Source organism: Misgurnus anguillicaudatus, chromosome 21, assembly GCF_027580225.2.
Source record: "Misgurnus anguillicaudatus chromosome 21, ASM2758022v2, whole genome shotgun sequence".
Lineage (NCBI taxonomy): Eukaryota > Metazoa > Chordata > Actinopteri > Cypriniformes > Cobitidae > Misgurnus > Misgurnus anguillicaudatus.
The window spans coordinates 61,136,874-61,164,868 of record NC_073357.2 but is presented as its reverse complement, the minus strand read 5'-3'; the positions used below and the strand labels follow the sequence as shown (position 1 = coordinate 61,164,868).

The following is a 27,995-nucleotide window of genomic DNA, read 5'->3' as shown; positions in this document are numbered from 1 at the left end:
TATACATCATTACAATGTACAAAACTCGTATTCATTATCTATATCTAGATAAATACAGTTTTACATCATACGGCAATTTAATAATCTCATTGGGAGGAGGATGAAGCGTCTTACCCATTCTCATACATTCTACTGTGGCATGAGCCCAGATGTCACTCATGGAGGTCATGAACGTATAGCAGTGTCCTCTAAACGGGATCCAACTCTGATCTGATTCGGGGCAGTTACCCGGCAGCTGAGGAGGATCTGTAGGGACAAAAACTGTAGACCATGTGAGGGGTTAGTATATCAAATCTCTCTTAAACTGAAACCGTCAATTAAAACTATGATAAACTATCATAAACTATGCCGGTGTCACGATCTCGGTCTGATCGACCGCTTTGCATTGGGTTTTGTCATGTGTCTGTGTGTTTTGACAGCTTTCATGTGCACGTCTGTCACTCAGGTGCTCCTCCTCCCGCTTCATTTCTTTCACCTGCACCCCACACCTGTTGTCAATTTTCTCTCCCACGGTTTGCTATTTAGTTCTCTTCCTCCCTCTGTTTCCCTGCGAGTTTGTTTTGTTATATGCTTTGCCGTCCCAGTCTTGTCCAGTTTTTGTTCCTTTATCTAGTTCTAGTTTTCGTAGTTTATTGTGACATCTGTGCGCTCTGCTGTGTCGTTCTGTGCTGCCTGGTGTGCTCTGCGTGTTTTCTCTGCCCTCAGGATTACTTCACCACGGGCTTTTGCTGCTTCGGACATTCTCTCCGCCTCTTCAGTACTGTCGCTGTCCAGCGGTGTATGCTGACCATCCGCGGCATGTTACTGATACTCTACATCCTTCTTTGCTGTCATCATCGCACCCTGTCTTCGTACAGCGGAATCATCACCCTGTCATCGTACAGTGGAATCATCACCCTGTCTACGTACAGTGGAGCCTCTCTGTCTACACTCAGCGGAGGTCACATCTTGTCATCGCATCACCGAATCTTCACTGTGTCTTTGTGCAGCGGAAACTTCACCCTGTCTACGTACAACGGACATCTTGTCTAGACTCTAGCAGCTGGTTTTTCCTGGCAGAATTCTCACCCTGTCACCAAGCAGCGGAACACGCATCCTGCTATTTAGCAGTGGAACCAAGCAGTGTGTAGAACATTGAGTACATGTTCTTAATAATGTGATTTGTATCTCTAGCGTATCCGTATTAGTGACGTCAGAGTATGCCCTGACGTATACGGAACTGTGTGGTGGAATAACTCGCATGTACCTCGTGTGATGCTGATGCAGTTTTATAAGTAAAGATTGTTGTTCCTAAGCTTTGAATGAGACTGTCATTTAAACACAGTGGATCTCTTCCTGTCTTCTATCAGCATTCTCCTCTCTCTCTCTCCTTATTGTGGTAATAAAGTCATATCTGCATTTGGATCTGTGTTTGTGTTTCTTACCCTGACAGCCGGTTTACAAACATTACAGGGTGCGCGCGCACCCAGGAGACAGAAAGCCCGATTGGTGAGCTGGTCCGCTACTGCAACAACCTTAATTATTGAGGCGTTCTTTATTGTTTGTATATAAATAAACCTTGATTTAGGTTGGATCAGTTTTTCTGTCTTTATTTTTGCACTGTTACTGTGATACATGTATGAATTATAATGTTAGGCTAGTAACGTAATAATCGCATCTACTGGTACATCAGGCACCCAGCACTGACTCTGTTGGTACTATTATCCATGCAACAACTCCTTGCCATTTTGACTTACAGACACAGCTACTAGCCTACAACACAAGGCACAAGTCTCTTCTTTCTGCGTCTCGGTTGCGCACGCAACCAGTTAATGACGTCGGCGAGCAACCCATCTATAGTTTATGCCATTAAAGTATCTTTGATTTGAAGAGCTTAAATGACCATTATTAGAAATTATTATTTGTTAAATACCTGTTGATCGTTTACAGAGGGAATAATATTTGTTGTTACACGCTGCAGTTTTCCAGTCTCCATCCGTGTCAATATAAACACAAGCTAAATTGTTTTTGGGTTCTCCTGTAGCCCATTTACTGTAGCTTAGAAGCCAGTTATCCACCCAGCGATAGCGTCCACCTGTCTGAAAAAAGCACATTACCACACTCATATGTTAGTAAAATCATTTCTGCAGTGTGTATACAGTATATGATCTTACATGAATGTGTTTATCGCGAAGAGAGATGAATTTATTACCAGTTTACTGTTGAGTCCGATCCACAAAGGTTCTTTGAGTTTGTCGACTTGTAGGCTGGTGTACGCCTGACTGATGGAGTCCAGTACACTCGCAAGATCAGCATCATCAGCTTTACACTGTCTTCTCGCTTCATCCCAGCTCATCTTCTCCAGCTGGACCTTATATGAATCATTGCCCAGACTGAAGTATTTATGTGGTACTGCTTTGGTCACGGGAGCGGACAGCTGAGAGTCTAAAACACACACAAAATACTTACAGATTATCTACAGTAAGAGATTAACAAGTGACCCATAAACTCATGTGATTACTTCAGTCAATGTGATTGGATTGAGTTACAGTTATAACATTTACACAGTGAGGTCTTGTCTTCATCTAACCTGTGTTCCTCTTGCAGATGAAACCTCTCTCATCTTTACAGTCTTCAACTTTCCACATACCAGTGGACTTCTCTGGGTGTTTAACCATCACAACACAGTCATAGTTCTACATGGGAAAGAGTTCAGACTATTTGTGTCTAAAGTCAAGTCTTTAGCAGCACATATTGCTAATGATGAATACATTTAAAAAATATTCACAGTGGGAAATATCTTCATGGGGCATAATCTTACATTTTTTGGCATAAAATAATTGATCAATACTTTTGGCTATTGCTACAAATATTGTGGTCCATTTATGAAACGCATAATGAATTCCACAGCATTTCTATGTAAATTGCTGACACACGATGCCAGTAAGAGTTAAACATCTACATATGCCCCTTGCTTAAGGACATAGAAATATCTTTATAGAAACTGTTACATTTTGAAATAAAGTCTCATAATCTTTTATATATAAGATATTCAGGTGCTGGTCATATAATTAGAATATCATCAAAAAGTTGATTTATTTCAATATTTCTATTCAAAAAGTGAAACTTGTATATTACAGTATATTCATTCATTACACACAGACTGATATATTTCAAATGTTAATTTCTTTTAATTTTGATGATTGACAACTAAGAAAAATCCCAAAATCAGTATCTCAGAAAATTTGAATATTGTAAAAGCTATAATTTTGAAGACACCTGGTACCACACTCTAATCAGCTAATTAACTCAAAACACTTGGAAAGGCCTTTAAATGGTCTCTCAGTCTAGTTCTGAAGGCTACACAATCATAGGAAAGACTGCTGACTTGGTCGTTGTCCAAAAGATGACATTTGACACCTGACACAGGACACAAAAGGTCACTGCAAAAGAGGCTGGCTGTTCACAGAGCACTGTGTCCAAACTCATTAAAAGAGAGGCGAAGGGAAGGAAAAGATGTGGTAGAAAAAAGTGAACAAGCAATAGAGATAACCGCACCCTGGAGAGGATTGTGAATCAAAACCCATTTAAAAAATGTGGGGGAGATTCACAAAGAGTGAAGTGCAGCTGGAGTCAGTGCTTCAAGAACCACCACGCATAGACATATACTGTACAAGACATGAGTGGCGAAGGGAAGGAAAAGATGTGGTAGAAAAAAGTGAACAAGCAATAGAGATAACTGCACCCTTGAGAGGATTGTGAAACTAAACCCATTTAAAAATGTGGGGGAGATTCACAAAGAGTGAAGTGCAGCTGGAGCCAGTGCTTCAAGAACCACCACGCATAGACATATACTGTACAAGACATGAGTTTCAGCTGTCGCATTTCTTGTGTCAAGCCACTGTTGAACAACTGTTGAACAAAATAACTTTGGACCACTCAGCAGCAGTCCAAAAGCAAGACGCTTGCTTCTGGACTACTGCTGAGTGGTCCAAAGTTATTTTTTCTGATGAAAGTAAATTTTGCATTTCCTTTGGAAATCAGGGTCCCAGAGTCTGAAGGAAGAAAAGAGAGGTACACAATTCATGTTGCTTGAGGTCAAGTGTAAAGTTTTCACAGTCAGTGATGGTTTGATCTGCCATGTCATCTGCTGGTGTTGATCCACTGTGTTTTCTGAGGTCCAAGGTCAATGCAGCCGTATACCAGGAAGAACACTTCACAACTGCTGATCAACTTTATGGAGATGCAGATTTCATTTTCCAACAGGACTTGGTACCTGCACACAGTGCCGAAGCTACCAGTACCTGGTTTAAGAGCCATGGTATGCCTGTTCTTAATTGGCCAGCAAACTTGCCTGACCTTAACCCCATACAAATAAGGGGCATTGTGAAGAGGAAAATGTAGAAAAGCTGAAGGCCACAATTAGAGCAACCTGGGCTTTCATAACACTTGAGCAGTGCCACAGAGTGATCGACTCCTTGCCACGCCGCATTGCTGCAGTAATTCAGGAAAATGAGCCCCAACTAAGTATTGAGTGCTGTACATGCTCATACTTTTTAAGCTGTAGTGAACCCCACTCTAAAAAAGCCAAACCTGGATCCTTCTGACCCTATAAACTACCGGCCCATTTCTAAACTGCCGTTCATCTCCAAAATTTTAGAAAAAGTGGTAGCTAATCAACTTTCCACATATCTGCATGACCATCAAACTTTGGATAAGTTTCAATCAGGTTTCCGCAAAGCGCAGTCAACTGAGACAGCTCTTCTTAAAGTGTCAAGTGACATTGTGATGGCAGCTGATGCAGGCCGGTACACACTGTTGGTTTTACTGGATCTAATTTCAGCATTTGATACAGTTGACCACAAAATTTTGCTAAAGTGTTTGCAGAATGTTATTGGTTTATCTGGGTCTGTACTTCAGTGGTTTTCTTATTATCTTACTGATATAACTTTTTCTGTTGTGATAAACCAGACCATGTCTGACACTGTGCCTTTATCATGTGGAGTACCACAAGGATCAGTTTTAGGTCCTTTGCTGTTTTTACTGTATATGACACCTCTTGCTCAAAAAATTCAGTGTTTTAAGCATGTGTCTTTTCACTTATATGCTGATGATATTCAGTTATACTGTGAGTCTGAGCTTCACTTGCTGCTAGGCTGTTGGAGTGTCTGTCTTGTATTATAGAGTGGTTGGGCAGTAACTACCTTCAACTAAATCCGAAAAAGACAGAAACTTTGATAATTGCCCCAAATAAAAAATTTCACAGATCAGGCAACATCTTGGTTCTTTGGCCTCTTCTGTTCAGTCAAGCCTCAGGAACCTTGGTGTTGTATTTGATCAATCCATGTCTTTAGATCAACATTCAGGACAGATGGTTAAAAGCTGATTGTATAACTTACGGAATGTTTCTAAAGTGAGGAAAATGTTGACCAATGTAGATTTAAAGATGATTATACATGTTTTTTATCTCCTTGCATTTGGACTATGGTAATTTACTCTTTACGTGTCTTAACAAACGTGTTTTAAATCGTCTTCAGATTGTTCAGAATTGTTATTCTCTTCACTGGTTACCAATCAAATATAGAATTGATTTTAAAATTTTGGTCCTCACTTATGGAGCCATCCATGAGAGTACATTTTGGACCTGTTGACCCCTTATGGCTCTTCGAGAGCATTGGGGTCATCTGGTCAAAATCTTGCCCCTGCATGTGGCTGATTCTGCTGATTCTTTTAAAAAAGCAACTGAAGACAAGCTTTTAGCTGACTTTTATGGTGTCCTCCCTGTTGTAGTGTGTTGTATTATTTTAGAGTTTAAGTTTTACTGTCTCTGAAAATTTTCTCTTTTACTTTGCAAGAAAGTTTTATTGTACATTCTAAGTTTTATTGTTATATTTTGTAAAGCACTTTGTGATTTTATCTGTGAAAGGTGCTATATAAATAAACTTTACTTACTAACTTACTTTTCATGCTCATACTTTTCATGTTCATACTTTTCAGTTGGCCAAGATTTCTAAAAATATTTTCTTTGTATTGGTCTTAAGTACTGAATTTGGGATTTTCCTTAGATGCCATTTATAATCATCAAAATTAAAATAAATAAACATTTGAAATATATACAGTCTGTGTGTAATGAATGAATATAATATACAAGTTTCACTTTTTGAATGGAATTAGTGAAATAAATAAACTTAATATACAAAAATCCAAGGCACTCGAGTGAGAAAAATATTAAAAAGCCTTTAATACACTGGGCTACATACAAAATTAAAAGGTAGATCTACGCGTTTTGGTTAATTTTGTATGTAGCCCAGTGTATTAAAGGCTTTTTAATATTTTTCTCACTCGAGTGCCTTGGATTTTTGTATATTTAGTATATTATTGCCTCTTAACGTCCAAAGAGCACCAGTGTTTTTTACAAAGAAGACCAGTGTAGCACGCTCTGCTATTTCTCATATACGGATTATCAGGGACAGATAGAGGCTGTCTTGCTGAGTGTTGCTCCGCTCTCTGTGAGCGTTTGGGACTGCTATATGATGATGTCTACATCTTTTTCATACACGAATGATGAGGGCAAAAACATCATCGTGGAGGACACTCTCTTGGATTATGAAGCTACAAAGGGAACGAATTCCAATGTTAAAAACTCATTCACAGCACTGAAAAAACTGTCGGAGAAAGATCTTAAGTTACAACTTCACATTATCACTTTATCCGATTATTGGCGACAAGAAATGATTCCTCGAGGTTTAAGAATCAAGAAATTCCCATCGTTTGGGTCTGACAATTTGGATTTCAAGAGTAAATGGGAAGCAATTTTAAATAAGTGCTCCCTAGATCTCATTCTCCTTTTAATTGAGGAGGCGAAGAAACAAAAGTGTGAAATACAAAATGAGATTGAAGAAGTTAAATCCAAAATCTTCTGTGAACATTCTCCTGAACATAGACTTCCCTTTGAAACAAAATTGAAAGAAGATTTGAACAGACTTTCTGAGTCTATTAAAGAACAGAAGTTATTCAAATTTAAACGTGATCAGAAAGATTACCAAGAAGGAAAGGTCTATACGTGGAATGAAAGATCTAATAAATCCTATCAGACCAGAAGAGTGAGGTCAGTTTCATTCAACATACCCAGTAGCGACGATGACGAAAGATCACATTCTGGAACTACACAATTGAGGATGTCACCAAATTTTTTAGACCTCAGGCGCAATGGGGATGCTCTAAAGAAAAGAAGAGGCGAAATGGGACAAGAAGGGGACGGACGAATAAAACATCGAACAGCTCCAGAGGGGGTCCGAACCAGGAACCAACTGAGACGGAGACTGTGATTAATATATCCAATAAAGTCCTTTCCCCCGATTGTATTTCGGTCCTTGAAAAAGGCCTTACATTTGCTCCTACATATTCGGCACAACAATTTGAAACCAAAGTAGATTTGTTTCGTTTTTTTCGTAATTTACATCTTAAAGCATGGTATCACAATAATCGTGACTCTATAGACAAATCTACGGAGATCTGAGTTACCCCATTTAAACCGAAGTCTACTTTTTTCCCAAAGAGTTCCAATGCGACCCTCAACACTTTTATTAATAAAGTCACATATGATGTGGATTGTCTTTTTACAAATCAACGAAAACCCAGGCATTATCTTACAAGACAGGAATCCACAGCATTGAAGTGGCTATCGGATAATACTGAAATCATTGTGAAACCTGCCGACAAAGGTGGTGCTGTGGTTGTGTGGGGGACAGAACAATACATTCAAGAAGGACTCCGACAACTTACCAATCCTGAGTACTATTCAGCTCTTACAGTAAATCCCTTGGATCATATGATCGGTCAACTTAAAGATCTTTTATCTACAGCCAAGGATAATAATTGGATATCGCAAAAGGAATTTGATTTTTTATTTTGTAAAGACCCTCGGATTCCATCATTCTATATGCTACCCAAGATTCATAAGAATTTAAAGACTCCACCAGGTAGGCCCATAATAAGTGGGAATGCATCACTGACTGAACCAGCTTCACAGTATGTAGACTTTTTTATAAAACCATATGTATGTAAACTGCCTTCTTTCATCCAAGACAGTACTCATGTGCTAAATATGATCTGTGATTTAAAGAATGTAGGTGAATCATTGTTGGTAACAATGGATGTTGAATCACTGTATACTAATATTGATCATTCTGAGGGTTTGGAGGCGACGCAACATTTTTTAAGTGATCGATCACCAGAGAATACGCCACCCACTTCTTTTATTTTACAATTGATGAAATGGATACTTGAGAATAATGTATTTCTATTTTTGAATATATTTTACAAGCAGGTTAAAGGTACAGCGATGGGCGCCTGTTTTGCACCCAATTATGCAAACTTATTTTTGGGTTTGTGGGAAGAGAAATATATTCTCTCAGCTAATAATCCTTTTCTTGATAAAGTGGTTTTGTGGGGCAGGTACATTGATGATGTTTTATTGCTTTGGTCAGGTTCTGAGTCTGAATTGCATTTGTTTCACAAGTACATTAATGGGATAAATCCTAATTTAAAATTGAGCCTGGAATATTCTTTGTCTGAGATCAATTTTCTCGATCTTAAAATTACTAAAGACGTCAATGGTGATCTACATACTTCGATTTTCAGAAAATCAACAGATCGAAACACCATACTTAGGGCGGATAGTTTTCATCCGTCTTGGTTGAAAGAAAATATTCCATATGGCCAGTATCAAAGACTGAAACGTATTTGTGATGTACAAAGTGATTTTGAATTTCAACTGCAAGACATGACAAATAGATTTCGACAGAGAGGTTATGAACCACAGACTTTAACAAAGGCAACAGAAAGAGTGAAATCTATGGATAGGCAACCATTAATGAGAAGAAGTAAAGTATCACGTTCTAATAACTCTAATCGTGTCTATTTTTCAACAACATATAGCGCTGAGGCCATTCGAATTAAACACATCATCAATTCTAATTGGAACATTTTAGAAAGCGACAGCACGCTCCGTACAATTTTTTCAGAAAAGCCTATGGTAAGTTACAGACATCCACCGTCGATACGGAATAAGGTTGTACGTAGATACCTTCCGGCGCCTGAGAAAAAAACATGGCTTACCTCGTTAACCGGTAATTTTAAATGTGGAAAGTGCAGACATTGTGACAATATGGTGAAAACTAATACGTTTACAGATGTGAATTCTGGTAAAGTGTATTCTATTAGTTCTTTCATCAATTGTAATACTTCTCATGTAATATATAGATTAGAATGTGAATGTGGGCATTTTTATATTGGTCAAACAAAAAGGAAATTACGGTTAAGAGTTGCAGAGCATAAGTATGCGATCCGGACAAAAAACGTGCTGTACCCCATGGCGAGACATTATATTGAGGCGGGTCATACCTGTGAGTCTTCTTTAAAAGTTATTGGCATTGAATCCATCCCCTGTACAATAAGAGGGCTTCTACAAAGAGAAACGTTTTGGATCTATACACTTAAGAGTATGGAGTTTCCTGGTGTTAATGAAGAAATTGACTTTTTGCCTTTTTTGTAAAAATGTTTTGTTTATTTATTTACATCTCTGTTGTGTTGTAAATGATGAAATTGATTTTTTCCTCTTTTGGTATTTTCTTTTATATACTTAGTTTCTTGTTTATTTACTTAATTTACATTTGAGTGTGATTTGAAATGTGGATATATATTGATTGGATTGTCTGCATTTGAATGAATGATGGCCACTCCCATCTATTATCCAGCTGCTCGTGATTACTATTTAAGTAGAGCGATGTGTATCAATGCATGTGTATCCTGATGAAGGCGTAAGCCGAAACGCGTAGATCTACCTTTTAATTTTGTATGTAGCCCAGTGTATTAAAGGCTTTTTAATATTTTTCTCACTCGAGTGCCTTGGATTTTTGTATATTTAGTATATTATTGCCTCTTAACGTCCAAAGAGCACCAGTGTTTTTTACAAAGAAGACCAGTGTAGCACGCTCTGCTATTTCTCATATACAAATAAATAAACTTTTTGATGATATTCTAATTATATGACCAGCACCTGTATAAGATATAGGTAAAAATACAGCTTAAATACTATATGCTGAAATGATGGCACCAGTAACAATATACATAATATCCAGTGATGGTAATAACGGTGTTAGAAATAAACGGCGTTATTAACGGCGTTATTTTTTTCAGTAACGAAAAAAAAAACGCCGTTACCCTTACTGACAATAAATGCTGCGTGTTACTATAATTAATCTCACTAAAGCGATTTTCACCAGAGTAGGTTCTCTCATCCAGACAGGCAATGTTTTTCTCTTGTGTGTGTGTGTGTGTTGGGGGCTGAGAGACACAAAACTGATGAAGATTGGTGTGTGTGTGTGTTAGAGGGGGTGGGACAACCACATAACCGATGATGATTGGCTTAATTTCAATTGTTAGCCAACCAGAGGCAGGCAGAGTTCATACACAAACATATGCACATTCTGAGCAGTGCGCAGTGCTGCCAACTTGGTGACTTTGTCACTAGATTTAGCAACTTTCTAAACCCCTTCATCGACTTTATTTACAAAAGCGACTAGGACAAATCTAGCGATCTTTTCTGGCGTGGTTTGAGACTGACGCGAGAGCATGTATTGCTCTCTCTTCTCAACAAGCAGCGGGTGATGCTGCTAGCCACTATCAGGCAGCCCAGTCCTCGCACTGCAGTCCGTCGAGTTCCACACACCCGCAACTACTGCGCGATAACATGTACAACAAACTCAAAAGGTAGCAGTAGCAAACACAAAGTATAATAAGCACTATTTGTCCATCGTTGAGGTGAAACGCAAGAATGTTTATGTAAGGTGCAACTTTTGCAGAAAGAGCCTCTTCACGTCTGTAATTCTGATCTAATAAAGCAACCCACATCATCACATGCTGTAACACAATTATTGATTTCTCTTTAACGTTCGTGTCTAATTCATGCATATAACAAATTTTATATTGGGGGCATCCAAGTTATTTGAAATATTTGTACTTTTTTTAAGTAACGCAATAGTTACTTTGCCTGGTAATTAGTTACTTTTATAATGATGTAACGCAGTTACTATCTCAGTTACTATTTTTGAGAAGTAACTAGTAACTATAACTTATTACTTTTTTAAAGTAACGTTGCCAACACTGATAATATCAAGGACTTTAAGAGAATGGTTTAAAATCTCAGCACTGTTTGGGAAGGATCAAAAACACATGAAAACCTACCATATATTCAATTGTATGGTGTGCAGATTGATGGTGCATAGGTCCCAACTCAAATACTTCCTGAAATACAGTAGAAAAAAATCTAAATTGTAGGAACACATTTATAGTATTCAACATTTAAATATTCATGAATACAGTTAAGATCAAAATTAATTGTCCTCTTAGAAAATCAGATCAGATGCAAGACTTAAATGTAGGATACATGTATTAAAACATTGAGAAACACACTAGTACAATAAGTTAAAAACAATAACAAAATGTTTATGGAGAACAGGATTTAAAAACACAGGCACTTAACAAGAGCACCAAGTCTTAAATCTTAAGGGTGCATTGTGTATATTTTATAAGGATCTCTTTACAGAAATGCAATATAATATCCATAACTATATTATCAGTGGTGTATAAATACCTTACATAATGAACTTTATTTATTTATAATGATTGGCATGACAGCTGAAAGCGCCAAAAACAATGTGAAGTTGTCGGAGAAGCGGAAGCAGTTTCTTTTTGTGACACATTTCACACATTCGTTCCTACATTTAGATGTGAAGCACTGACCATAAGCATGCCGCACTTGCTACTTTGGCGAGTTGAACCTCATAAACAGTAGGCAGGCTACACATTTGGTGTGCTTTACTTCATGTCGAACTGCGCAATCTGATCGGCGTTAATCACCAGCAGAGCCACAATATGCATTCTATATGCATCTGTGAGTGTGGTGCTGCTTATGGGGTGTTGCTGATTGAATCTGAACTGGTTAGGGACATAGATTTCGAAGACATTATATGCCAGTTTGCTTGGTTTAAATCCAGAGCGCCTTTCGTCCCTATGTTGTCTCAGATGTTGACATGTTTGTCCTTTGGTGGCTACCGTAGCTTTAGGATGCATTGAGTTCATGAAATGGTAAAACATTAACTAAGATCAGAACCTTGTAACAAAAGTTAAACTAAAACAGGCTGCCAATAGCCTCTTTCACGCAGTAATTCTGGTAAATTACCATGAATTTACCAGAATGAATTTACCAGTATTTTCCGTCTTTTTACCAGTAAGACATCATTCACGCATCAGTATCAAAATACCGGTAAACTCGGAGAGAAAGCGGAAGTTACCTGTGGCGCGCGGCCGGCGAGCTCCGTCCGTGTCGTATTTTTAAACGGCGGGTTATGACTTAATATCCACGGTCCGTATTTTGTTGTTTTCACATCTGTGGCAAACGATCGCGAAGTTGCTCGTGACCAAACAACATTTGCGTTAGGCGGCGTCAAACGGAACCTGCGCGTTTGCACATTAGGCTTCACAGATGGTGTGCTAAGGACGTCGGCAATTTGGCAATTAGATGGTAAGCTGTTTTAAACAACTTTGGTGAAGAAATGTGGATGTTAACTTCAGGTGTGCTCGACTTTTAAGCAACATGTGTGTGGAAACGTCCGTAAACAGTCTGGGGGACACCGCGTCACCTGTATAAAAAACTTTCTGATTGGCCCGCCCGATCTGTCAGCGCGGTCTGACGTCTGCTATATTTTTCGTTCACACACAGCGCTTACCGGCAAATTACCGTTAATCTTACAACCTGTCTTACTGGTAAATTGGGAGCACTGATTTACCGGAAAGGTTCTGTTCACACATGACATGTTAACTACAATTTACCAGTAAATTACCAGTAAAGACTGTATGTGTGAAAGGGACTAATGAGAAGAAAATATGAGATTCTTATATTAACTGCTGTGATCAAACACAAAGCTTTTAGTGACAAATACACAACAAACAAAAGAGAAGCTTTGATGATTGTACTACAGTATTAGAATTTGCAATAAACTCATGCACACTTACCATCTCAAAATAGTCTTCCTGAAACAGAGAAGATCAGAATTGTAGAAACACATTTGTAGTATTCAGCATTTAAAGATTCATAAATCAAATCAAAGTTAATAGTGCTCTTATAAAAACTGAACACATGTCTTAGATTTATCATTAGAAATAATCAGAAACAAAAGTGTTTATAAAGTGACCAAAACAAAATATTAATGAAGTCTCTTTTGATGGAGATATTATGCACTGCGTTTAAACAAGGACAACATTTTTAGTCTAGAAAGTTCATAAGCCAGTTTAACAACAATCATCTTCGTTCTGAGCTCCTGACTTGTTATAAAGAAATTAAAAGTGGTGTCTCTCAATCTAAAAGAAATACATCGCATCAATAATCTTTCAGTCTTCTCAGTTTTTTTTCCGCATCGCTTGTGTCGGTGGAGAATCAGTGTAAGATTTTCTTTAATGTCAAAATTGTACCAAATGGGGGGCTACACTGTATACACTACCAGTCAAAAGTAGGTTATAAGTAGGGGATATTCAGTATCGATATTAGTCAGATATTGGCAAAAATAGCTGGATCGACTATTTTGAAACTCTTAGTCATTCTTTATTTGTATTTATACCACTTGACTGCTGAATGCTTTATTCTGATTGGCTGAGAAATGTTCCATAAGTGTTGATTATTTTTCTGTAAACTGCATACCTAACTTTTAAATGTCTTAATAATAGGCATCAGACCATTGTTTGTTGTAACCATGGTATAAGCGGTATAATTGGTCCTTTGAATTATTTGAAAATATTGCACACCCATGGTGTAAAAGCATTACACATTAACACCTTGGATATGCATTATTTTCTTATACAGTAATTCAATGGCACATCGTCAATTATTTCTTACTTTTTCCACATTAAAGAATAATAATAAAGTTATACAAACTATGGCATAACACAAATGTAACTGTTGGACTCATATTGTGACTAAAATCAACCAAAATAAATAAAAACTCTGTTATATTTTATCATCTGAAGTGCAGTCTCCTTTGCCTAGAAACTGGAAAACCTTACTTGTGTCGATGTGTATTATGCGGGGATTGATCAAACCACCTGTCCACCATTTTGAAATGTGTCATAAAGTGCAATATCGTTTGAACTATTCTTGGGACATATCGGCACAAAAATCGATAGGGAGCTTTGGCATGATGTCCTGAAGGTACATGGGATGTCAGAGAACAGCGCCACCTAGGGGTTATAAACTATAACAGCTCTTATAAAACACATTGTAACTTCTGAATACTTTGTCTGATATTCATTTTCTTTGTGAAATTGTAGTCACGGGATTATGCCGATCGCAACGATACCTTGTTTGTCAGTTTGTCACTTGAGCTTTTTTTTTATCAAGAAGCTTCTTGAAGTTTCACCTTAGGATGAATTTTAAAGGATATTGGCTGCTTTTTCTTAAATACTCAGTCTAAGTCAACTATTTCAAAAATAACATATTAAGATAAAATTGTAGTTTTCTAATAACAAAAATTAATCTGTTTGGCACAGGTATATTATGTCTACAAAAGTAATTTCAAGCATGATTTTTAAGATCATTGTTAACATTTCTGTCAAGTGTTTTAAAACTTTTGGCCAGTAGTTTATGGTGTTGTACTCTAAAAATGTATGGGTTGTTTTTAACCCAGGGAGGGCTGGGTCACTATTGGACAGAGCACATTGCTGGGTTAAAATGACCCAAATAATGGGTTGTTTTAACCCAACTGCTGGGTTGTTTTAACATGGTTAAAGTTGGATTAAAACAACCCATTATTTGGGTCATTTTAACCGAGCAATGTGTTGTGTCCAATAGTGACCCACATATATATATATATATCAAACAAAAGTGAAGCTTTGATGATTGTACTACAGTATTAGAATTTGCAATAAACTCATGCACACTTACGTCCATCTCATCATAGTCTTCCTGAAACAGAGAAGATCATAATTGTAGAAACACATTTGTAGTATTCATGTCTTAGATTTATCATTAGAAATGATCAGAACCAAAAGTGTTTATTATAAAGTGACAAAAACAAAATCTCAATGAAGTCTCTTCTGATGAAGATATTATTAGGATGCACTGAGTTTAAACAAGGACAACATTTTTAGTCTAGAAAGTGCATAAGCCAGTTTAACAACAATCATCTTCATTCTGAGGTCCTCATCAGTGTCACATATTGATTCAGAGACAGTGTTTTTCCCAATACATAACAATCATATATTAAAAGTTGCAAATTTAAACAGTGTATGTCTGGACTTGTTTACAGTATATTGACAGTATAGTGCACACTGAGCTATCTGTATGTAGTTAGCAATTATATTTTTGTTCTTTGTTTCTTTTAACTGACAAAATTCAGTAAATAATGCCATGGGTTTTGTGATGGCTATTGAAGTTTAATGTGTTACTTTTTTCTGCACTTTTTTGGGTGGAGCAGATCTGTAGGAAATATTTTGGTTCAGTTTTTTAATTTGCCATGCCAAACATTTTTAGCTGCATTACAAAAAAGTTCAAATTAAGCAAAAATATAAATGAAATAAAACACTATTGTATATTTGTTGTTTCTGGCCTGTTACATTAATAAATAATATTATGATAACAAAAATGCTATTTTAACTATTGTTCAATTAAACAGTCATAAACAATGAGGCTCTGAAGACATTTTTATTTATTTCCCCACCAATGTCAAAATCAATTCATTTTTAAAGAAACTTGCGGTTTAAAGAAACACTTCAGTTTTATTTGTGAGGTGAAATTATAGATCTAGCAGTGTTATTGCAGCGAATTTCATAAAATTCAATATTGGTTTTTGCAATGTTTTTGTTTTTATTTACTTAAAATAGGGTTTGAACGACTTCAAATTATTTAAAGTCGACTGTTATGACATCAAAGTCAAGTTTGAATCTCGACTAGTCGTTGATGTCAATCATACAAAACACAAGAGATGGGACTGCTTTGCAAAATGCCACAGAACATTAATACAGATGCTGATTATACAGCTTTGTTGCAACGTAACGTTAACAATGCAAAAATAACTCCTGTTTTAAAGCATTTTCTAGTCGATGCATGTCGGCATAACAATGCTAAAATTATACAGCTCCTATGCTGCAACTTAACGTTAACAATGCAACAATAAATCAAAAAAGTATAGTGATTAACACGACTAGTCGAGGTCAAGCTTATAGCATCACGACATTGCATTAAGGTCGACTAGTCGATTAGTTGGTTCAACCCCTAACTTAAAATTAAGTAAATTTGTTTTAAATTCATAGAGTGATTTTGTTTTATTCAGTGTGTTATTATCAGTTGACACTAATAGCAAAGTAAATCAGTGTTAGTATTGTGAAGTATTAACTGTCAGTACATTGAACTTTAAAAATGAGTTTTTAAGGCTCTTATTGGTGAAATAGAATTGAATATATTTCCCCCCTCTTTATATATTTGAAATCAAGTAAGATTTGTCAAAAGTAATCTAAATGTAATCCAAAAGTAGTCAGATTACCTTACCAATGATGTGTAATATAAGATATTATATTACTGACTACAATTTTTGTCATGTAATTCATAATCAGTAACGGATTACCATTCATAAGTAATCTACCCAGCTCTGGAGCAAATTTTCTGCTGTGATCAAACGCAAAGCTTTTAATGTAAGATTACACAGAAAACTGACTGCTGAAACAAATACACAACAAACAAAAAGTAGCTTTGATGATTGTACTACATTATTATTATATGCAATAAACTCATGCACACTTACGTCATAAAAGTGTCTTGACTGTAAACTTGATGGAGGTTGACCTTTAAGCCAGTTTGTGTATCTGACAGCTCGATTGTCGGTCCACATAAAGTTTCTCTCTGATGCAATGTCATTTAAACCGATCCACACGTCATCAACAGCACTAAGCATTAAAGTTGTGAGAAAAACTGAGAACCCAAACAAGGGGATTTTTTAATTAATTTAACATTAATAACTTTTTGTATTTTATTTAAAAACCACTCACACTCCAGTTAAAGTACAGCGACTGTCTGTGCTGGTTTAGCACTAGGCCACAAATTTAATTAAAGTCAATGTAATACTTTTAATTGCAAACATGTTAACTAGCTTTACTAGAGAATACATGTTGAATTCTAAAACACCACAATGATATCAATAGTTTTCATTTCTTTAAAAATAAATCACTTGTAAAGGATGAACAGATAACTGTCACGATCTCGGTCTGATCGACCGTTCTGTCTTTTTGCTTCTCTTGCTGCGTCCGAAACAGCCTACTTCATAATATATAGTACCCGAAAAGCAGTAGGCGAGGCAAGTAGTATGTCCGAATGCATACACGTAGTATTCGAAAAACAGTATGCGAAAAGTTCCCGGATGACCTACTACTTCCAGTTAGATTTTGCAGCGTGCATATGATGGACACTTCACTATCCTATGATGCCCCGGAGTTTTCCAACGAAGAAGAAGAGGCATGCGGCTGTTTTCGCTGAAGTGACATGATGACAACATATGTCACGTGATGTAGCAACATGGCGGATATAGTACGTCAGAATCTCATTCATACTACCAGGATTCATACTATACAGTACCTACTGTTTAAACGGCAAGTAAGTAGGTACTTCATCTTGTTAAGTACATACTATACAGTATGCGGTTTCGGACACAGCCTCTGTGTTTGTTTTATATTTTGACAGCTCCACACATGCACGTCTGTCACCAGGGCAATCTCATTATCGATAATTTCCTGCACCTGCATCCTTCACCTGTTCCTGATTTTCTCCCAATTTCGTTTTGTATTTAGTCTCCGTGTTCATTTTTCTTTGTGAGTTCCTCACTGTTTTGTCTTGCCTCAGTTCTTCTCTTGTTCTCAGTTTGTTGGATTTATTTCGTTGTTTTGACTTTTGTGTTTTTACTGTTTTTTTGCCGGTTCTGTCTGCTGCATCTGCTCTGCCATCTCCTTATTAGGATTATAGCACCTCCGCTCGCTCCCCTCCACTCCGGATTCCTGTTCTCTGTCCCCCCCCCCTGTTCCGAGCGAGCCGATGCAGTTACAGTCAACTGAACTCAACCCATTTAAGGAAACCGGTTGCCTTAAACCATTTAAGTTTTTAAACACATACATTTAAGCACTGTGAACTTGAGTCATGTGAAAATATGAACTTATATTTAAGTAGTGTTAACCTAAATATAAGTGCATAACTGCATATGACTCAATTTGTTTAAGTTCACCGTACTCAAATGTATGTGTTTTAAAACTTAAATGGTTTAATGTAACCGGTTTCCTTAAATGGGTTGAGTTCAGTTAACTTTTAGGTTTTACAGTGTAAGGAAAGGGAGCAGAGGTTGCTCAACGGACTCTGCCTTTATTGTAGTAAATCTGGACATTTGGCACGGAACTGTCCAGTAAAAGGCAGTGCCCATCAGTGAGTCTGGGAGTCCTGGTGGGCACTGCCATTCATGAAATCTCTATCTCCAGCACCCAGCTGCCGATCCTACTGTCATTTGATGGTAGGGAACACCCCTATCGGGCTCTTCTCGATTCCGGAGCTGAAGGGACTTTCCTGGACTTTGCTCTCGGTCGGATTCACCCTGTTTTCCATGTATCCAAGGTCAAGCCTGTATTCTTTTCTCGCATCAACCCTGTTCCCTCTGCCCCTGCCCCCCACCCTCTTCTCTCCCTGACCGGCTCAGCGGATGCGATCTCCAGTGTTTGCTTAGTGACTTTCCCTCTCCCTGGCTCAGCCCACTGGTTTTATAGCAGAGATGAAGTACCTGTGTACCACCGGTGTAGAACCATATTATGCTATATAGAACCATATGTGGTGCTATATGACCCCATATGGTTCTTCATAGGTGCTATATAGCACTAAAATGGTTCCTCCATGATTACGAGCCAAGAACCACTTTAAGTGCTATTTAGCACAGTTTGTTTGTAGAGTGTATTGTCATACTCACATTGCTCTGTGTGACTCCGAACGGACACCAGATTGCCTCCATTTGAAATGCAGTGATCTCTTGATTTTTGCCATGACATCTTACAGGTATTATCAAAAAATTTGTAACACTATTTGGAAACACAAACAATCAGAAATAAAGTGCGCAGCTGTGATTAACAAAGTTTCTTTGTCAGGGAATTAGCAGAAAAAAACTTTAATGCATTGCATTTTTGTTGACTTTGATTTCATCTAAAATATTTTCAAATTTTTTGTGCTGATTTCCAGAAAGGATGGAGGATGGATTAAATATTGAGAAAAATGTAGACTTCTTCTATTATATTTATGTCGTCATAATTGCAATAAAGCAATCCATCATGTTAGTCACTGAACAATTGGTATTATTATTTTTATTATTATTTATTATGTTATTATTGGTGATGTACTGTACCATCCTGGGCCGGGTTTCCCAAAAGCATCGTAAGGCTAAGTAGATCGTAAAAACGATCATACGAATCATCTTATAATTACGGGCCATTTCCCAAAAGCTTTGTTACTTAAGTACCACTTGAAAATCATAGATCTACGAGTGCTCTGGAATAATCATTAATTCATAAGTCCATCGTAAGACAACAGAGTTACAAGGTCACCTGCAGGACATCCTTCACATTGCACTCCTGCAATGACGATAATGTAATGTTTTAAATTTGTATTTATTTATTGAGTTCTTCTTTGTTTATTTTATTTAAATTACATTAATATATTTAAAATTCAAATGAGAAATCAAATTTAAATGACTAAACATAAATTATTAAAGAAAAAAATGTGTTTGGTACAATTTTGGTAAAAGTTGGTACTAGCAAATTGATAAATGGTTCCTACCAATTTCTGCTATAATTCATCTACAGTAAAAAAACTGTTTTGAAGGGAAATGGCATCTGATTAAAGAAACCTAATAAATACTTACGGTACAATGCAATAATCCATAATAATAATAAATAAACATAGATAATAAACAACAACAAATAATAATAATAATAATCTAAACTATAATATAAAATGCAGAAGGCATTTCGGAGTGGGACGAGTCCTAACTAAATACGGAAAATAATATTTCATTATGCCCAAATTATTAAAACATTTAAAAAGTCATTGAACAATAATGAAAAATATTATTAAAAAAATATTAGTGCACATCAGTTTAAGATCATTAGCCTAGTAAGCTTCTGCTACAAATTTGAGTCAATATATTGGTGACATTTCAGCACTTGACAAATGGATAGCGACTCTTAAGTTGCACTTAAATCTCAGCTGCAAGCGATCTTTTTATGTGCATCTTTGGGAAATACATGTAAATGAACAACAAATGTTCGTTAAGTAGCTTGTAGAAAGCGCTCTTAAGTGCTAAGTTCAATCGTTATCAGGAAACCCAGCCCTGAATAGGTTAACTAAAACTAAGACAAATATTTATTTATGCATTTATGCATGTTTCAATAACAAATTTAGGCATATCTTGAACATGATAACAGCACAGTAAATTATTTAAATTCACCTGATACTTCTTTTGTCCAGACCAGAGAATTAAAAATTTTATTCATCAGATATTTGTCTAACATCATAAAAGATAAAAAAGACTACTTGTATAATAAAATTCATCTTTTTAAGATAAAAGCTCATGTCACTATCAAATAAACTCCTTCAGTAAATAGCGAGTGGGGCACTTGAACGCGTTTAGATGTTTCAGACGAAAATCACATTTTAATTCACTTATTATCACATTTAAAGACAAAAATTAGCTACATTTACATGCAAACAAATACTCTGTTCGTAATCGTATTGATGGCTTAATCGGATTAAAAAGTCTTCATGTAAACGCTTTAATCCAGGGGTCCCCAACCTTTTTTTACACCGTGGACAGCTTTAGCAGGTTTCAGCTTAAAAAAAAAAGAAAATCCGGCATTGTTTTAATAGATGCGTAAAACCATATTTTGGCGGTTTGTTTTACTTTTTATTTCATGAGTTTGCCTGCCCATTTAGTCTTAAAAATTAAAATAAACAAACTTGGCTTGCTGTTCTCAAAGGCAGCTCAAACCTTAGGTCAGGCTCGAGCCCCACGTTCAAGTAACAACAGAAAAAAAGAGCAGTGAAAGAGTAGATGAGAAGGAGGAAAGATGTCAGAAGAATTGCAGCTTGGCGCGGAGATTCTCCTCTGCAGCGTTCATTTCGAAAAGTGTGTTTTCTTTGCCTATATCTATAACTTCTTAACTCTTTCACCACCAGCGTTTTTTTTAAAAGTTGCCAGCCAGCGCCAACGTTTTTCCTGATTTTCACCAAAGTTTAATGCCTTCCAGAAAATGTTTTTCTTTAAATATATTAACATACAATATACCAAATGAAAGAACAGACCCTCTGCTTTCAAAAAAAGTTTCATCCTACCTTCAGTGGTTCTTTTGCAATCAGCTTTTGAATATGGGTAGGTTTCTGAAACAACACCACATTTTCAGCAAAAAGCAGAGATAATTCAATTTTTGTGATGGACTTTTCATAAAGATCCCATTCAGAGCGATCTTTAAAACAAACACGGACATGCAGCCACTTGCCATAGGGCAATACTTCTGGGTTTAAAAATTTGCGGAAGGGCGCTACCTGGTGGATAATAGCGGTATTGCGGAAAGACAGAAAATCCCGTCAATGGCGGTGAAAGAGTTAAGAACAAATTTATCCAACTCATCGTTGACTTTGTACATTTATCCAGAAATAAAGTGTGAACTTGACGAGAGATGCTGTGTGCAGCTAAGCGTTGCCAAGTCATCTGTTTTTTGGTGTAATTTTAAAGTGTTTTTGCAGGTTAATATTTTTTCTATGTGTTAAAGATCAAAGGATGTAGTTCAGAAATGATTGGTATTTAGGCTCTGAACAGCAGTGTTGGGCAAGCTACTGGGAAAATGTAGTGAGCTAAGCTACTAGTTACTTCACATTAAATGAAGCTTTACTACACTGAAGATCCCACCCTGGGAAATGTAGTAAGCTAAGCTACACCAATAGTAGTTTGCTACATCCAAGTTACTTTTTTTATTTTTAACCAGTTTTTGTCATGTAATTATTTATTCAGTTTCCATTTAGCATTTTTAATTATAGGCAATTAAAGCATAAAGGCCTAGGTACTTCACATTATGGGGCAGTTTAGGTCTCATTCTACTCCCAGAGTAAAATGCATGTTTGAGCTGCCTTAATTTAAAAACACCTTGCCCTGACATATCTTAACAAAGGGGTCTCCAACGTGGTGCTCGCGGGCAGATTCTGCGAGGTGCCCGCCAAAGCACATTCTATTAATAGTTTCAATTGTAATATTTAACATTTGAAACAATACTAAAACATATTAACAAGTAAAACAAAATAAAATATAAAAAGTAAAACAAAAAGTTTTGAGTAAAAGTAGCCCTCCAGATTGTTTTATCCATTGTGGTAGACCTTGCTCACAAAAAGGTTGGAGATCCCCGTCTTAACATATATCAGTGCCATTGTTTTACCCTACAAAATTAACCATGGTTTTATTGTGGTAAAAGTATAGTTACCGTGGTTTTTGATGTATTGATTACTATCAGCAAAAACATGGTTTCACTAGGATTTTGAAAGTCATGATTGCCAAACCATAGTTATTTTGTGGTTTCCATGGTTTTATTACAGTTACCATGTTTTTTTAACTGTAGTAAAACTATGGTTAATTTCCGTAAGGGTTGTGTCAAGATGCACATGAGTATTGTTTGTAGGATATGTTTGTCAAAACCACTTAAATTACCTAATATAGCTAAGGCCTAGTCCTGGATTCATCTAAACCTTGTCTAAACCCTGGAAACAGCATCTAGATTTTATTAAATCAGTATTACTGTGCATCATTTCCTCAGTTGCCACTGAGACAGGAGAAATACAGATTTCAGTGTTGCACTTCCTTCTTTCAATGATGTAAAATCATAATTTTGTATCATTGAAAGAAGGAGATGAGGGGGTGAGACTACCAACACCCCTTTTCTCTGTCAAATAGGCACAAAATTCTAAATATGTTACATTTCGACTACAAATATGACACACTTTCAATAAAGATGAATGTTTCTACGGGTGAAATGCTCCTTTAATGCTTATGGGGGTCCTAAAATTCAAACCCTGGTTCTAAGCAGGTGTATTTGGACAGTAATGGTTCTTACTTTTCCTCTGAACAGAGTCCATTCAGGAGCGCAGCCGCCCGCTGGTAAAGTGGTTGGAGACATGGTGGTGTTGACAAAATCATCACTTCTTTTACAGATCGAGGGTAATGAATAACCACAATTAATATCATTCCAGAGTCCTATAGAAACATACACAGTACATGTTATCAATCAGATCATGTGCACCATTAAAAAAAGCAATTAGATAAGACATACAGTATACTATATACTGTATGTGTCATATAATCTTGCTGTACTATAACAAGCTTCTGAAATATTAAACCTAATGGTTAAAATGAATTAATTAATGCAAATGAGAAAACTTCATACAAGGTCAGCTCCAACACTTTATTTAATCTGAATCAACATTTTATAATCTAGATGTGATGTCTCTGAAACAAGTCTGAATAGATGCCTCAGCATTAGTGGATGTTCTTCATCTATTTGCTATATCATATACAGCTATAATGAGAAGTCCTTCCTTACCTGTGCTTTTGAAAACGGTCACACAGTTCTCATCATTGTTGGCAAAATTTGGTTCATTTCGTTCCCATGCAGTGTATACAACAGGTGAACCGTCCACCCAACTACACACAGAGACACACACACAAATTAAATTAACCAATAACTAATATCATCCCATCATAAAGTTTTTAAACTCTCACCAAAATCTCAGGTCATACAATCACACTACCCACACTTCTATTCCTCTGGGATGCTTGATTCTGATTGGTCAGTGGAGTGTTATTTACAGATATCAATAATAACAGAACTTTATCTGGGTACTGAGAGTCATCTTGACAAATGCAGTAATACTTTCAAATACATCCAATATAAATAAGCATAATCAATAAAATACACTTTAAAAATGCTGGGTTCTTTTTTCTACCCAAACGTGGGGTTGAGTCCTTTGGCTCATTTGGGTAGTTTGGTGTAACCCAATCAGTCGGGTTATTATTTGGGTTGTTTTCACCTACAGTTGAATAACTGCATCCCTCCTCCTCCCAAAACGCATCAACTCAAATCCTGGGTCAAATTAACTCAGTGTGTGGTGCTGTTTGAATTCACTTCAGGTGTGGAGAGGCTGTGGTTTTTACACGGACAGATTTATATGAATCAACAAGGTTGGTATCAATATATTCATCCATAAAACCATTACTGTTTACTAGAAAAAGCAAATATGTGTGACTACTATACGAGCTTATTGGAAGCTTGTTGGACTTTTGTACAACAACAGTCCAGTTTACTTGACATAAAACGTTATTACATGCACTGCTATGATTATTAGCGTTTAGCTTGTTCGATAAGTTGAGCCCACAGGATCGTTAATGCGTTGGTTACCCTTTTTTTTGACCTCCTCTAATCAAAATCTGACATTTTTGTCATAAAAAGACTTATACAGCAGCCATATCACCCTGTAGCCCAAGACAGCTTGCCTACTAAAGCTAAGTAGGGTTGAGCCTGGTCAGTACTTGGATGGGAGACTTTCTAGGAAAACCAGGTTGCTACTGGTAGAGGTGTTAGTGAGACCAGCAGGGCGTGCTCACCCAGTGGTCTGTGTGGTACCAACACCCAAGTATAGTGACGGGGACACTATACTGTCAAAAAGAACTGTCCTTTGAGTAGGGATGGGTATTGTTTGGGTTTTTTTCGCCAAATCGATACTTTTAAAACGGTTCCGGTGCCTAAACGGTGCCTAAAGCGGTACTTTGAAAAAAAGAGTCACAGAAACATGGTAGATGAAAGTACAGCATAAAACACTATGAAAATTCTTCTCTGTTTGTCATTTGTTTATTAATGATTTGCCTAAAGCACCATCATCTTTTAAGACCTGCATTCTTGATTTCTTTTTATGAAATTTTTGATTTGTGAATTAAATAAAATCTTCTCAACACTCCACTTTGAAAAATGTTCTATGATTGGTTGTTAATAATCTGTTCAATGATTGGTTAAAGCCTACGCGGCTGCCGCTCACAAAAAGATAAAGCGCGAGTTCTAATCGAAAGTGATTGTCTCTATGTCCTATTCCCTTCGAAGATCAGATCTCTTGAACTCTAGAGAAAGTTGCGCAATTGTGTCTCATAGTGTGGCTTATTAAACACACTTGCCAAATAGAGCAATAAAATACAGCGTCTTTTTCTCTTTACTTGGATCGACTGTTCATGCGAAATCCTCTTCGTGTAGTGCCCTTCAATGGCGCAAAACGGCATTTGGAATTCACCCAAAATATTTTCTTATTGGCTTGTAAAACCATTCACGTTTTGACGCTTTCTGCTTGTCTCCGATGAACTTGACACCCGTGACTGCCGCGGCCCATCTCAGGCCAATATCAGCCGAAGAACTAATAAAAACATTTACGAGTTCGCCTCACTGACAATAAAGAGGGACTGCTAATATGCGTGAGTGGCGTGCTGTCCCGGGGCGAAGGTTCCGAGCTCGGGAAATACCCCCCGAGTTCGGAACGTTCGTCCCTTGACCGGGGAAGGAGCCCCGGGCCTGGGGCGTGCCCTGACCCGGGTTATCCCCGGTGCTGAGCTAAATGTACGTAGTGAGGCGAAGGGGTGGAGGTGGGTTTGCAATAATGTCCCAGAGAATTGAGGGTAAGGACTCTATGATTATTTATAGAGCTGGTACTAAGTTGTTGTGTTGATTAGTGATTGATAACCAGCCGTGTTCATTGCTTAATCATCGAGAGCCAGCCGTGTTCATTGAGAGCCAGCCAAGTTCATTGATTAGTGATTGAAAGCCAGCCGAGTTCATTGACTGATCAGCTCCTCCCAAACCTTGTTTATATAAAACATCATTTTACGAGTTCGCCTCACTGACAATAAAGAGGGACTGCTAATATGCGTGAGTGGCGTGCTGTCCCGGGGCGAAGGTTCCGAGCTCGGGAAATACCCCCCGAGTTCGGAACGTTCGTCCCTTGACCGGGGAAGGAGCCCCGGGCCTGGGGCGTGCCCTGACCCGGGTTATCCCCACAAAGAGCAGGTGGTGCAGGACAGCCGCCTGAACAACAATTCCCCAAAGAAGGCTGGCTTGAGAAGGCGAGGTGCTGGCCCTCATTGGGGAAAATGCTGAAGTAGAGAGTAGAATTGAAAAAGGCAGCTCTGGAGAGCGGGCACTGTTGAGAAGTGCTGTGAAGAGGTTGAGAAGGATATATGAGGTGGGGCAGAGGCCTGGACCCAAAGGCTGTAGTTTGAAGAATATAGGGGGCTCCGGGGGAGCAAAATCTGCTGCTGCCAATATGTAGGGAAGGGAGAAAATTGTACTCTGAAGAAGAGCGGGGAGTTTTTAAAGGTAATAGGTGAGGTAGTGCTGTAAGGAGCAAGGTAGGACTCCAAGGGAGCGAAGGAAGCAGTTTGTGCCCTGAGATGGGGCTGTGCTCTAGAGGAGCCAGACATGAGGTAGTTGGGGAAGAAGAAAACTCCAGAGGGAGCAGTACTGCTTAGGCAGCGATAGATGCATAGATTCTGCTGGGCAGAAAATGTGAAGGAAGCACTGGCCCCTGCGGGGGCGGTCGCGCTGCGATACGGGCTTCGAGGTTGAAATGATCTGCTGCGGCAGATCGAGGAAAAGGCACGGGCCCCTGCGGGGGCGGTCGCTGCTGCGATACTGGCCTGAGTTGGAAAGGGAAGGTTTTATTAGCAGAGCATGTGAAAGAAGCACGGGCCCCTGCGGGGGCGGTCGCAGCGGCGATACTGGCTTCAGAAGTCGACTGCTGCGGCAGATCGAGGAAAAGGCACGGGCCCCTGCGGGGGCGGTCGCTGCTGCGATACTGGCCTGAGTTGGAAAGGGAAGGTTTTATTGGCAGAGCATGTGAAAGAAGCACGGGCCCCTGCGGGGGCGGTCGCTGCGGCGATACTGGCTTCAGAAGTCGACTGCTGCGGCAGATCGAGGAAAAGGCACGGGCCCCTGCGGGGGCGGTCGCTGCTGCGATACTGGCCTGAGTTGGAAAGGGAAGGTTTTATTGGCAGAGGATGTGAAAGAAGCACGGGCCCCTGCGGGGGCGGTCGCAGCTGCGATACTGGCTTCAGAAGTCGACTGCTGCGGCAGATCGAGGAAAAGGCACGGGCCCCTGCGGGGGCGGTCGCTGCTGCGATACTGGCCTGAGTTGGAAAGGGAAGGTTTTATTGACAGAGGAAGTGAAAGAAGCACGGGCCCCTGTGGGGGCGGTCGCTGCTGCGATACTGGCTTAAAAAAGGCATCTGCTGTGGCAGAGAGTGAAATAAAAGCTTGGGCTTCTGCAAGAGCGGTCGCGCTGCGACAGTTGTTGTTATCTGAGAAGGACTCTGTTGCGGTAGGGCTGTGTAAGATTTTGATGAGGGTGTCAGCTTGAGTTGCCGGTACTAGCTTCTGCGGAGGCAGGGAAGTGGATCGAGGGTGATGATGGGTTTATGTGTGACGGTGTGATCTTATGTCCGTTTGCTGGGCCGTGAGTGTTTGGTGGGCTTCTTTGATGGAAGCACGATCTGCCCTGATGTAATTTTTGAAAGCTTCCGAAGACCAGCGGCCTAGGGTTTGTATCTGGGAGTCTGGGAGTCCGTTTTGAGCAGCTGTTGTGGCTGCTCCAATGCGGAAGGAATGACTTGAAAATTCATGGGGGGGGAAGCCAGATGTTAGCAAAACTTGTTTTAGGTGCTTCTGAAACCAAAAGCGGGTTACTGGGCGGTTGAATTCATCCCCAAAAAGTGGGTTGGAAGAGGATTTAATCTGGTGGCAACGGTAGGAAGTGTAAGCTTTGAGAACTTGGTATGGTTGGATGGGAGTTTGAATTTTGAAAATGTATATGT

General features: G+C 38.4%; 1 protein-coding gene across 2 annotated transcripts in view; it reads right to left on the bottom strand.

Moving 5' to 3' along the window:
* LOC129453284 (macrophage mannose receptor 1) overlaps positions 1-27,995 on the bottom strand; it is a 218,648-nt gene that overhangs the window by 82,085 nt on the left and 108,568 nt on the right. For both annotated transcript variants that reach the window (XM_073859579.1, XM_073859580.1), the window contains exons 16-26: positions 23,692-23,792; positions 23,206-23,345; positions 19,026-19,134; positions 16,833-16,999; positions 14,978-14,998; positions 13,057-13,074; positions 11,227-11,286; positions 2,570-2,675; positions 2,192-2,424; positions 1,913-2,078; positions 115-261 (exon numbers count right to left, since the gene is read on the bottom strand). In XM_073859579.1, coding sequence (XP_073715680.1) covers positions 115-261; positions 1,913-2,078; positions 2,192-2,424; positions 2,570-2,675; positions 11,227-11,286; positions 13,057-13,074; positions 14,978-14,998; positions 16,833-16,999; positions 19,026-19,134; positions 23,206-23,345; positions 23,692-23,792 — 1,268 coding nt within the window. The remainder of the gene's footprint in view (positions 1-114; positions 262-1,912; positions 2,079-2,191; positions 2,425-2,569; positions 2,676-11,226; positions 11,287-13,056; positions 13,075-14,977; positions 14,999-16,832; positions 17,000-19,025; positions 19,135-23,205; positions 23,346-23,691; positions 23,793-27,995) is intronic.